The sequence below is a fragment of the Astyanax mexicanus genome, chromosome 4, assembly GCF_023375975.1.
Source record: "Astyanax mexicanus isolate ESR-SI-001 chromosome 4, AstMex3_surface, whole genome shotgun sequence".
Classification (NCBI taxonomy): domain Eukaryota; kingdom Metazoa; phylum Chordata; class Actinopteri; order Characiformes; family Acestrorhamphidae; genus Astyanax; species Astyanax mexicanus.
The window spans coordinates 55,016,501-55,030,089 of record NC_064411.1 but is presented as its reverse complement, the minus strand read 5'-3'; the positions used below and the strand labels follow the sequence as shown (position 1 = coordinate 55,030,089).

General features: G+C 34.2%; 1 protein-coding gene across 2 annotated transcripts; it reads right to left on the bottom strand.

Moving 5' to 3' along the window:
• Positions 1 to 430: 430 nt before the first annotated feature.
• On the bottom strand, positions 431 to 13,189 carry cdc7 (cell division cycle 7 homolog (S. cerevisiae)). 2 transcript variants are annotated; one of them, XM_022678601.2, is made up of 12 exons: positions 12,985 to 13,189; positions 12,050 to 12,148; positions 11,855 to 11,941; positions 11,294 to 11,429; positions 10,405 to 10,498; positions 10,176 to 10,318; positions 8,527 to 8,764; positions 6,579 to 6,674; positions 4,931 to 5,115; positions 3,557 to 3,639; positions 3,306 to 3,455; positions 431 to 1,785 (listed from the first exon to the last, which is right to left on the bottom strand). In XM_022678601.2, exons 2-12 carry the CDS (start codon positions 12,117 to 12,119, stop codon positions 1,478 to 1,480), a joined length of 1,590 nt encoding a protein of 529 aa, XP_022534322.2. In that variant the 5' UTR covers positions 12,120 to 12,148; positions 12,985 to 13,189; the 3' UTR covers positions 431 to 1,477. The 2 variants fall into 2 exon arrangements, with proteins under 2 accessions (XP_022534322.2, XP_022534324.2); XM_022678603.2 differs by having other exon boundaries at positions 8,701 to 8,764.
• Between the last annotated feature and the right edge of the window lie 400 nt (positions 13,190 to 13,589).

Below are 13,589 nucleotides of genomic sequence, written 5' to 3'. Positions count from 1 at the left end.
ATAATTTTAAACGTCTTAAATCATAAATGAATACATTTTTATGATCTTGCCTATATATCATAAGATCATACGATAAACCGGTAATGTAATTATTGTGACAGGCCTTACCCTGAATATTCTGAACAAGAAGCAAGCGGAGGATAAATATGGAATTGACCAAGCCACTAATCTGTTTTTGCTTTTTTTTTTTTTTTTTTTACCAACATAATAAACATTTTTGGAAAGTTAAAAAAAAAATCACTTTCAGCCTATTAAGGAATAGCAGAATTTAAAAAATGTATCTCTGAATAGATATATAATAGAATTACTGTATTATACAGTATATGTTTTAATTTTACACCACTGATATACATTTAAAATTGACTTTATTTCAGTAATTCAGTTCAAAATGTGAATCTCATATTATATAGATGTATTAAACACAGAGTGATCTATTTTAAGCGTTTATTTATTTTATTGTTGATGATTATTTTGGCTTACAGACAATAAAAACCCAAAAATCAATATCTCAGAAAATTAGAATACTATATAAGAACAATTGGTACTTTTGGCAGTGTGGGCAGTGTGCCAAATCCTGCTGGAAAATGAAATCCACATCTCTATAAAAGTTGTCAGTAGCAGAGGGAAGCTGTAAGATATGAAGTGCTGTAAGATTTTGTGGGAAAACAAAACTGCACTGACTTTAGACTTGATAATAAAACACAGTGGATCAACACCAGCAGATGTCATGACTCTCCAAACCATCACTGATTGGTGGAAACTTCACACTAGACCTCAAGCAGCTTTAACTGTGTGTCTCTCCACTCTTCCTCCAGACTCAACAGATTACAGTGCTGGTGATTCTGTATCTTCTGTAACTGTAGATTAATTACAGAGCAGTACGGGTACAACAGATTACGGTGCTGGTGATTCTGTATCTACTGTAACTGTAGATTAATTACAGAGCAGCACGGGTACAACAGATTACGGCACTGGTGATTCTGTATCTACTGTAACTGTAGATTAATTACAGAGCAGTACGGGTACAACAGATTACGGTGCTGGTGATTCTGTATCTACTGTAACTGTAGATTGATTACAGAGCAGTACGGGTACAACAGATTACGGTGCTGGTGATTCTGTATCTACTGTAACTGTAGATTAACCCAGGTTTGATGCAGCTTCTGGCAGGGAGATATTTAGACAAAACTAACCAAATACAAGGTTTCAAACACAAACCTTTATTCCGAGACTGTTCTTGACTTTTAGGTGTGAAAATATTATCTTAATATTACAATAAATAGTACAAATATCATTTATAATCATGTGATCAGGGGTCGAAAACATTAGCACAGTACTGTAAATCGATTAAAATGAACAAAGAAATGCACTACATTTCTGTAAAGCTTATCCAATCTGGCAATTTCAGCATTCGTAAGCACATTATGTGGGCGGGGCATGAATAAATTAGTGATTTATTTATGGCCACGCCCATCAGTTACTCAGTGAAGTCTTTAAACAGTGGATGCTGCAGAGCGACGGCGGCGGATATTCTGGTTGCTGGATTCAGATCTAATAATTTATCCAGTAAGTCGTAAATGTGATCCGGGACGCTGTCCCAGCCTGTTCCGCGGGACGGTCCCGGCGTGGGTCCGGTTTGCTCCTGCTTGGTATCTGCGGGGTGGCGGGATGTCCTGAACTCGGGGGGCAGGGAATCTCCTCCACAGGGCCGGATGCCCCTCAGGGTCTCGCAGAGGATCCTCAGATCCAGCGGTGGAAGCTCACGACTGCACACTATAGCTTTACCTGCAGATACACAACAATTTATATATTAGTTATTAACCAAAACAACTAGGACATGATTATATATTTTTTCTATGGATAACGTATAGTCCTTAAAGTAGTTGTGACTTTAAGGCTATTTTATGACTCTGATGTAATAATAATAGCATAACAATGCACTTACACTCTTTTAAAGAGCAAATAAATACATTAAGCATATTTAGACACTGTAATTGGAATATAATGACTTTTAAATCATTTAAACGCAAGCCGATAATGTAATTGTAACAAGCCTAAGAACAACCAAATAAATACATACAGACTGCATACAAACTGCACTGGAGGTGTTTAACAGAAATACACTAAAATCTTTTTTTGAGATATCACTGAACAAAATTAATTCAGATACACATTAACTACTGAATACATTTTACAGCATTAATGTAGATTTAAAAAAAGAGACACAAAACTAAGACTTAAATATTATATATATTTTCATAAAAACGATGAGTTTCTTTGATTTTACCAAATTGAAAACCTCTGGAATATAATCAAGAGGAAGATGGATGATCACAAACCATCAAACCACCAAACTGAACTGCTTGAATTTTTGCACCAGGAGTAAAGCAGCATAAAGTTATCCAAAAGCAGTGTGTAAGACTGGTGGAGGAGAACATGATGCCAAGATGCATGAAAAAAAACTGTGATTAAAAAACAGCGTTATTCCACCAAATATTGATTATTTCTGAACTCTTAAAACTTTATAAATATGAACTTGTTTGTTTCTTTGCATTATTAGAGGTCTGAAAGCTCTGCATCTTTTTTTGTTATTTCAGCCATTTCTCATTTTCTGTAAATAAATGCTCTAAATGAGAATATTTTTATTTGGAATTTGGGAGAAATGTTGTCTGTAGTTTATAGAATTAAACAAATTAGGACTGTCAATTTCCAAACATTAACACATGAATCATTTGGAATCAGTAAAGCATTATTTTTTTTTTTATCACAAATTAATTATGCCATTCTGCCATAATTAGCCCCGCCCAATCCTGGAGCGGTTCACTTGTGGTGAGAAAGTGATCTCGAACTAACTCAGCTATCAAATATACTTTTTTTTTTTAATGGAGCAAAACTGCTGATAATGCGCAGTTTAATCTGATATATTAGCCAGATAATATACTGCTATGAACAAACGCTGTCTCTGCTGCTGCTCCATGCTGTTTACACATGCAGTAATGTGCAGAATTCACTGCTCGCAGCAGTGTGACTCCAATTACTAAAAGGAAATCTTTGCTGCACATCTCATTGAAAAATTGTGTGCGGCAATTTTTCAGCATTCTGTGTTGAAGCAGCTTTACACTGCACAGATATACACACTGTATAAAACCTGTACATGTTGTAGAATCGTACTGTACTCAAATCACTCAGCAGTTACCGGCTTCAGACTAAATCAGTTCACAATTCCTTACACAAAAAAAAAGATAATAAAAAAAAAAGAAAAACGTATTAATCCAGCTTGTAAATAAATGTAAATAAATACATACCGAACTTCCGGGCTGCCTGCGCCGTTTCTTTAGATCCACGGATGGTCATGATTTGGGTTAAAGCCAGCAGATCATCACTGGCTTTAAAAAACGGATACCTGCCGCTCAGGAGCGACAGCAGGATCACACCTGCCGACCAGATATCAATCGCTGCAGAGAAATCACAGAAATATATATAAACTCAATAACTATTCATTATTACAGCCAAAATATAATGTATTACTGCTATATATGTAGATATGATGCATCACCTGTTCCCTGATTGGGGCACTTGGTTAGAACTTCAGGAGCTCTGAATCCTGGAGTTCCTGCTCTGGGAGCCACCTGCTGTTTCCTGCAGAGAACAAATTAAATGTGAGCATGAAACTGACTCTATATATATATATATATATATTATATATATATAAACTTTATAAACTAAGGTCCCATTTAATTTAAAATAATAATGTAAAAAAAATGTGGTTAATAACATTTCTGATACAGCAGAGAATATAAAACACTGACTTAATACGTTTACAACAAAAACGTAATTATATAAACAGCTACATATGGATTATTACATAATCTTGCATAAATACAGACAGACAGATACAAACAGACAGACAGACAGATAGATAGATAGACTGACAGACAGAGACAGATAAATACAGACAGACAGTTAAATACAAAAACAGATAGACCAATAGACAAGTAGACATACAGACAGACAGAGACAGATACAGATAGACAGAAAGATAGACAGATAGACAAACAGATAGATACAGACGGATAGATACAGATACAGATAAATACAGACAAATAGACAGACAGAGATAGATAGATATATAGATAGATAGATAGATAGATAGATAGATAGATACAGACAGACAGATACTCTGAGAGATCTAGATATACAGACAGATGGATTCAGATAGACAAAACGGCAGATAGACAGAGACAGCCAGACAGATAGACAGTCAGAGACATAAAGATAGATACAGCCAGACAGATAGACAGAAACATAGATACAGACAGACAGATAAACAGACAAACAGAGATAGATACAAACAGACAGATCCAGATACATAGATACAGACAGACAGATAGACATTCATAGACAGATGGATTCAGATAGACAAAACGGCAGATAGACAGAGACAGCCAGACAGATAGACAGACAGAGATAGATAGATAGAATCAGATAGACAGATAGAAAGGATGATAGGCAGGCAGACATACAGACAGAGACAGATACAGATGGATAGATATAGACGGATAGATACAGACAGATAGACAAAAAGATACAAATAGAGAGAGACAGATAAATACAGATAGATAAATACAAAGACAGATAGAAAGAAACAGGTAGACATGCAGACGGATAAATACAGATAGACAGTCAAACATAGACAGACAGACAGACACAGGCCAATAGACAAACAGTGTACAAAGATGGACAAACAGATACAGATAAAGACAGACAGACAGACAAACATAAGCTATGGTAAGGAGTAAAAAAAATAAATACTGAAATAACTATATTTATAATGGTACAGTTCCATGTTCTCTGTAATTTGGTGTTTGTATCTGTATTAATAAGGATTAATAATCACGGTTTATCACTGATCTGGAGACAGGTGTTTTACCTGGAGAGGCAGATGTTGCAGATGTGGTCAGTCATGTAGCAGCTGCAGGTGAGAGCCGGGTTCAGAGAGGTGGGTTTGGGCTTCTGGCCGGTCGTGCTGGATCTGGCAGGAAGGGGGCGCCGTTTAGTCGACACAAACCTGCGAGCAGCAACGTCCTCTGTTTTTGTGGGTTTTAATAGGGGAGCCTGAAATCACAGCAAATTATAATAATATCAGTATTTAACACACTGACTGTTAATAAATAAACTGCATTTAATACCGCTAATAAATAAACTGCATTTAATACCGTTAATAAATCAACTGCATTTAATACCGCTAATAAATAAACTGCATTTAATACCGCTAATAAATAAACTGCATTTAATACCGCTAATAAATAAACTGCATTTAATACCGCTAATAAATAAACTGCATTTAATACCGTTAATAAATAAACTGCATTTAATACCGCTAATAAATAAACTGCATTTAATACCGCTAATAAATAAACTGCATTTAATACCGCTAATAAATAAACTGCATTTAATACCGTTAATAAATAAACTGCATTTAATACCGCTAATAAATAAACTGCATTTAATACCGTTAATAAATCAACTGCATTTAATACCGTTAATAAATAAACTGCATTTAATACCGCTAATAAATAAACTGCATTTAATACCGCTAATAAATAAACTGCATTTAATACCGCTAATAAATAAACTGCATTTAATACCGCTAATAAATCAACTGCATTTAATACCGCTAATAAATCAACTGCATTTAATACCGCTAATAAATCAACTGCATTTAATACCGCTAATAAATCAACTGCATTTAATACCGCTAATAAATCAACTGCATTTAATACCGCTAATAAATAAACTGCATTTAATACCGCTAATAAATAAACTGCATTTAATACCGCTAATAAATAAACTGCATTTAATACCGCTAATAAATCAACTGCATTTAATACCGCTAATAAATAAACTGCATTTAATACCGTTAATAAATAAACTGCATTTAATACCGTTAATAAATAAACTGCATTTAATACCATTAATAAATAAACTGCATATAATATTCTATTTATCTATTAAACTAGAATACAATACAATAATATCTGATTAAAAACGGCCAAATTGTGCCATATTTTGTATTTAACATTATTTTACTGTATTCTTAGACAGTCTGTTGGTAGCAGTAGCAGTCCCCAACATTTCTTATTTCAAATGAAATGTAGTAGAATATCTCAGTTGGGAGGGGAAAAATACTATAGTTAAATGGTATCAGTATAATTGCACAACCATCATTCGAACATAAAATAATATATTCATTCTAAAAACAGATTGGTCTGGGAGGTTTGCTGTATTTAATTGCTCTTAAAGTTACTCAAAAACAGTACTCTTCCACATGCTCTGTGCAATTACACGTTCTCACCACAGGGGTCTCCAGATCCCCAAAATGCAAAAAGACTCTCAATCAGCTCTCCCGTCTACCCCACCTCTAAACCCATACATCACTCAGTGCCCCTCCCAGACTAGCTATATACATTTTACAGTTTAGCCATTTTTTTAAAGCTTATTAAATATTTTCAATAATCAAAACATCACTAGCTTATTAATAAAATAACCATCGTGAGATCCATAATAAAAGCACCAACCTCGACTTTATCTGTGGGAGTCTTCGGAGGATTCGTGTTGTTGAGGTTTCGCTCCCCAAACACAGAACGAGACGTCTTACACAGTCCCATCAGCTCCTATCACACACAACAACAACTTCAGTACTGATCTGAACTGAACAGCCAATCGCAGCACTGCCATTTATCAATATATAGTTTTTTTTATGACCATTTTATAAATAAATGAATGGAAAATGCAGATTTTAAACTTAATTCACAATTTAATTTAATTCATTTAACAACATTTAATGTTGTGCTCAAAACTGTACAGTAATGTACACATTTTTGTATAGTTAACATTTTATCAGAAAAGCCAACATGGCTCAAGCCGGTTGCTAAGTGGTTGCTATGGTGTTTGTAAGTGGTTGTGGATGTTAAGACGTTGCGAGGCAGTTGATATGGTATCCCAGGCGGTTGATAAAGTGTTGCTATGGTATCCATGGTGGTAGCTGTGGTGTTTCTATGAAACTGTATTGGTTGCTATGGTATTATTCAGTGGTTGCAGTTACCTGCCCTCATGCACACATTACTTTTGGTGTCCGTCGGGCTACACGCTGCGATAATAGTAATATTAGCACGGATAACATTTGCTTTGCAATGCGCAACCATAATATATATATATATAAATATTTTTTTATTTTCTTATGTATGAATTCAGGGTGACATCATGCACTACATGTCCAAACGTTATGGGACACCTGATAATTCATTGTTTTGCTTACAAAATGGTATAAAATGTATTAAAAAGAACAATGGGTGCAACTTAAAGCAGCTGAATGTACTACTTACAAAATCCACAAACATTCAGACATACAGAGTATTTCCCATCTACAACCCATCACAGTGAGGAGAAGAGAGAGAGAGAGAGAGAGAGAGAGAGGGAGAAAAAGCAAGCTACAGAAAGAGAGAGCTACACAGAGAGATAGAGAGAAATAAAGAGGATACAGAGAGAGAGAGAGATGGAGGGATAGAAATGGAAATAGAAGAGAGTGAGGCAGAGGGTAAGCGAGAGATAGAGACAGAAAGGGACAACAATATACAGAGAGAAAGAGAAAGAGAGAGACAGAAAGAAATAAAAAGGGTACAGAAAGAAAGAGATAGAGAGAGATGGAGAGAAAAAGGACAGAGAGATAGAAATGGAGACAAAAGAGAACAAGAAAGAGGGAGAGCGAGAGATAGAGACAAAAGGGATAACGATATACAGAGAGAGAGGGAGAGAGAGAGAAATAAAGAAAGAGATAGACAGAAAGATAGATATAGAAATAGATGACAGAGAAAGAGATAGAAATAGAGATAGATGAGAAAGACATACAGTGACAGAGAGAGCGAGCGAGAGAGAGAGATACAGATAGACAAAGAGATATATATATATAGAGAGAGAGAGATAGAGGGAGAAAAAGCAAGCTACAGAAAGAGAGAGCTACACAGAGAGATAGAGAGAAATAAAGAGGATACAGAGAGAGAGAGAGATGGAGAGAGATGGAGGGATAGAAATGGAAATAGAAGAGAGTGAGGCAGAGGGTAAGCGAGAGATAGAGACAGAAAGGGACAACAATATACAGAGAGAAAGAGAAAGAGAGAGACAGAAAGAAATAAAAAGGGTACAGAAAGAAAGAGATAGAGATATAGAGAGAGCTAGAGAGAGATGGAGAGAAAAAGGACAGAGAGATAGAAATGGAGACAAAAGAGAACAAGAAAGAGGGAGAGCGAGAGATAGAGACAGAAAGGGATAACGATATACAGAGAGAGAGGGAGAGAGAGAGAAATAAAGAAAGAGATGGACAGAAAGATAGATATAGAAATAGATGACAGAGAAAGAGATAGAAATAGAGAGCGAGCGAGCGAGAGAGAGAGAGAGAGAGAGATACAGATAGACAAAGAGATATATATAGAGAGAGAGAGATAGATAAAGAGAGAGAGGTGCAGGAACCTTGGTGTGTTTGGTGCGAGAGGGTGGAGGGCAGGGGCGTTTAGCTGCAGGTTTGGTGGAGGTGTGGGGGGTGTGGTGGGGGGTGTTGGGGGGTAAGGGTATCAGTGCCCGTTTCCCCTGTGATTCCTCAGATCTTCCCGTGGACCCACCACCAGCTTTCTGAGCCTTTACCACCTTCAGCAGCTCGATCTGAGTATCCGGAGTTCCCTGAGCCAGCCCGAAATCCACCAGAGCGTACCTGAAGAGGAGGACAACCCAATAAACACAGTCATTACTCTGTCGGGTAGAAGTTTATTATAGATACTATATATATATATATATATTATAGATAAATATATATATATACAAGTTTAAGATATCAAAGCTTTTTACTCTTTTACTTAAAGTGTTTTAAAAAAGTTCTGGTTTAAAAACTACTTACAGAATAAAAGTAAAAGTAATGTACATTTTTCTCATAATGAATATAATGTTAAAATATTAAAATGTTAATGTTGATAATATAATTTGGGATATAATAATATAATCTCATTGAAAATGTCAATGTATATTAACAATTTAATCCGATTTAAAAAATCTAATCTGATTAATCACAACAATATTCTGTGATTAACTGCGATTAATCGCATTGTTCTTCTTAAGACACAAGTTTTAAGAACAAAAGAACAAATGTAAAAAACGCAAATGATAAAAAATGCAATTATATTCATATTAGGGGTGTCATTTTAAATACTAGTATATACATATCTGCGAAAAATTAGGAGACCACTTCTTCAGTTTCTGAATCAGTTTCTCTGATTTTGCTATTTATAGGTTTATGTTTGAGTAAAATGAACATTGTGGTTTTATTCTATAAACTACAGACAACATTTCTCCCAAATTCCAAATAAAAAGATTTTCATTTAGAGCATTTATTTACAGAAAATGAGAAAAATATATATATATATTTTTTTTCGTTTAGTACAGTGAAGAAAAAAAATGTGTTTTTATTCTTTTTTCCCAATTTTAATTTTTTTCCATTTCGGCACCTCACAATCCTAACTTATTATTTATATTATTTTCATTTAATTTTCAGATTTTTTAATTTTTCCCGTTGTATAATAAAACTTACTTTTGTTGCCGTATGTAAAAACAGAAAAATTTCAAAAATGAGAAAAGATAATTTTTTCTAAAATGTTTCCTGAAATTCTGAATGTGACAGGCAAAAAAAATACAAAAACAAAAAACTATTTCTTCTTCACAATATTAAAAAATAAAAATTAAATTTTATATATATATATATGTATATATATTAAGCCATAATGACTATAATGTTAAAATATTAAAATGTTCATGTTGATAATATAATTTAAGATGCACTACGCTGTTCCCTAGTGTTTTAGCTGCATATATGCTGATTGAAAATGAATGTATTTTAGTAGAATATAGTAAATATATTAAAGAAGTTTAGTTGGGCTGGAGTTTGTCTGGAGTTCTCTTGAGTCTCTGCACGGATCATCTTCATACGACACTACATATATCTGCTATGTTCCTGCTATGTTTATACTTCTCTACATCCAATCACAATCAGATTCACTCTATCTGGATGGAGAGATTTATCTGGAAAGGGGTTTTATTGAATGATGAGAGGAGTAAGGAATAAAAAGACGTACTGTTTGTCCCGCCGGTTGTAGAGGAAGTTTGTGGGTTTGATGTCTCGGTGGATGATGCCGAACTCGTGAATGTGCTTCAGGGCTTTCAGTAAGTGATAGATGTAATGCTGCACCTCCTCGAAGCTCAGAGTGCCGACTATATCCTACAACAGGAAGAAACACGGCTTTATTACCTTTATAAAGGGAATTAAAGTGATATTAATCCATGATTTTATTCAACAGTACTCACCACGAAAGGCTGGTGCTCTACATAGGGCATCACAATCACCACATGATGCTCCTTTCTGAAGCAGTACGTCACCCCCATCACATTTTCCTTACCACTGCAACACAAAACACAAAATATCTCATTAAAAAATGTCAATATATTTTAATTAGTCGTGTCAATTGATTAAAAAATGTAATCTGATCAATCACAACAAATTTCTGTGATTAATTGCGATTAATCTCACTACTTCTTCTTAAGACAAACAAGTTTACAGTGGATATTTTAATGCAAATAAAAGAATGAATGTAACGTAAAGAAATGTAAAAATTCAGTTTCTGAATCAGTTTCTCTGATTTTGCTATTTATAGGTTTATGTTTGAGTAAAATGAACATTGTTGTTTTATTCTATAAACTACAGACAACATTTCTCCCAAATTCCAAATAAAAATATTGTCATTTAGAGCATTTATTTACAGAAAATGAAAAATGGCTGAAATAACAAAAAAGATGCCGAGCTTTCAGACCTCAAATAATACAAATAAAACAAGAAGTTCATATCCATAAAGTTTTAAGAGTTCAGAAATCAATATTTGGTGGAATAACCCTGATGGTTTTCATGCATCTTGGCATCATGTTCTCCTCCACCAGTCTTACACACTGCTTTTGGATAATTCAAGCAGTTCAGTTTGGTGGTTTGATGGCTTGTGATCATTCATCTTCCTCTTGATTATATTCCAGAGGTTTTTCAATTTGGTAAAATCAAAGAAACTCATCAATTTTAAGTTGTCTCTTATTTTTTCGTCAGCTGTATTCTCTAGTTTCCATATCTGGCTACTTCAGACTGTATTAATTTCTGAGGAAATAAACTTTACTAAGGTTTAAATGAGGTGAATAGAGGAGGAGCACTGACCCTGCTACAGTCAGACACTGCAGTTCTGCAGCGATGCGAACCGGGTGGCTGGTGGGGATGAGATGTTTCAGCGCAAACTTCTCCCTCCTGCCGTCCGTCATCTGAGCCTCACCGAGATACACAGAACTGAAGGTACCTGAGGATAAAAAAAAACAGAATTTACAGTTAGAATAAAATAAAATAGCTATATGTCCACTGCCGCGCACCGTAATTACACTTTGGGTGTAAACACAACAGCGAATGGAAATGGAGGAGCTACTGAACGAGATGTCATGTGACCAAGAAAGCCTAAAAACTCATTGGTTCTCCTCTTTTTTTCAATTGCAGTCCGATGCAGGAGTTTTATCACTGAGTAGAAGTGTGAAATATATTTCACAGACGTCCCCCTGAGAAACTAGTCAGCTAAAATCAGGGGGTATAGTGCCTCTTTAATGAACCATCATGTGTATTTAGGCTGAAATATAGAATTTCATTAAAAAATACCATAACAAGTTGCTTTCTTCAATATTATTAGAGTTTTATTTTCTATTTGAGGGTTTTAAAATTACGCAAATTCCAAACCTTCTCCAATTTTGTCTGTGATTCGAAAAACCCGGGACAGCTGGGGCACAACTTCATACAGATACTCAATATCCATCTCAACATCTCCTGCAAAAACACACACACACACACACAAATACTGAATACAATCAAACTGTAGAATGACCAATAAAGCTAGAAAATTATTAATTTTTTTAACTTTTATATTATTCTTACTAGAGATTTTTCGTTTATTTTCGGTTTCCTCTGGTTTCCTCTGTAAGACCGGCACCGTTTCCTTCTCCATTATAAAGAAAATATATTGGAGAATCCTGCCTAAAAAAACACAAAAAATAAGATCATTTTACACACACAGCTTACAAGGTCAGTGTAACATTTAACTTCACTTAACTTCAAAGTTTAACCTTCTGATCATTTAAGGCATAATATGAAAGCAGAAAATAAAGCACAAAACTTTTCTGGACTTCACAATTTAAAAAAATAAAAAATACATAATTTTACAATTTTATTTTTTTTTTTTATTTCAGCACCTCACAATCACAACTTTAGAAAATTATTTTAATTTAATATTCTCTTAACTTTCAGATTTTTCCAATTTTATAATAAAACTTACTTTTGTTGCAGTATGTAAAAACGGAAAAATCAAAAAAATGAGAAAAGATCAATTTTCCTGAAATTTTCCTGAAATTCTGAATGTGACAGGCAAAAAAAAAATTACAAAAACAAAACACAATTTATTTTTCACAAAACTAAAAAATAAAATTTACATTTTCAAATTTAGACTGAAAAATAAAAAAAATGTAGAAAATTCTAAAATTCAGTTTTTGTGAGGGGCAGAAATTAAAAACTAGAAAGTTGGAATTTTATTATAGAAAACAGGGAATTTTTTTTATAAAGAAGATTTGAACCTAGTATTTTATTTTCGAGCCTCAACCATCAGAAATCTGAACAGATAAACACAATACTGCCCTTATAAACACCGTAACTCAGCAATTTACAACACAAACACACATTAAAACAATAAATTACCCTCTGCAAAAACACTTTATCACATTTTTCCTCTGTTTAATGATGAATTAAAGCTTTATTATCCGAATTTAATCCGGTTTATTTACTTTGTTTCGGAACTAAAACAAATAACTTTAACTTACCTTCAACAAAGTCCTCTTTATTACCAAACAGCCTTTAAAACATGAGTTTAATCCGCTTTTACCCCGCGGGGAGAGGTTTTATATCGGTTAAAGCGGGTAAATGGTGGTAAATATGAAGTTTAAAAGCTAAAAACTCCACAGAACTGAATAAACCGCTTTACGGAAAACCCGCTAAAACCGACACCCCGCTGACGTCACGCGCAGCAAACCAACAATGGCGGACTGACAAATTTCAAAATAAAAGTTCATTATTATTTATCACAGTACTACGGAGATCTTAAGGCGACATCACGTAAGAAAATTCAAATAATAATGATAATAATAATAATTATTAATAAGTGGGAACAAGAAAATTAAAGAATTGGACGACTAGGTAGGAATGAGATGATTAAGTCACAGGGGCAATTTATTAATGTGTGGGAACAAGATGATTAAGTCGTGGGGACAATTTAATTAATTGGGACTTAACTAACCGGGGACTGGGACTTAATAAACTAGTGAAATTAGTGTTATAGACCAAAAATAAGAGAAATAGAAAAAAGAGAAATATACATAAATGTCATATATAATTTGAAATTTTATTTAAATCCCACTGTTTTCTTTTC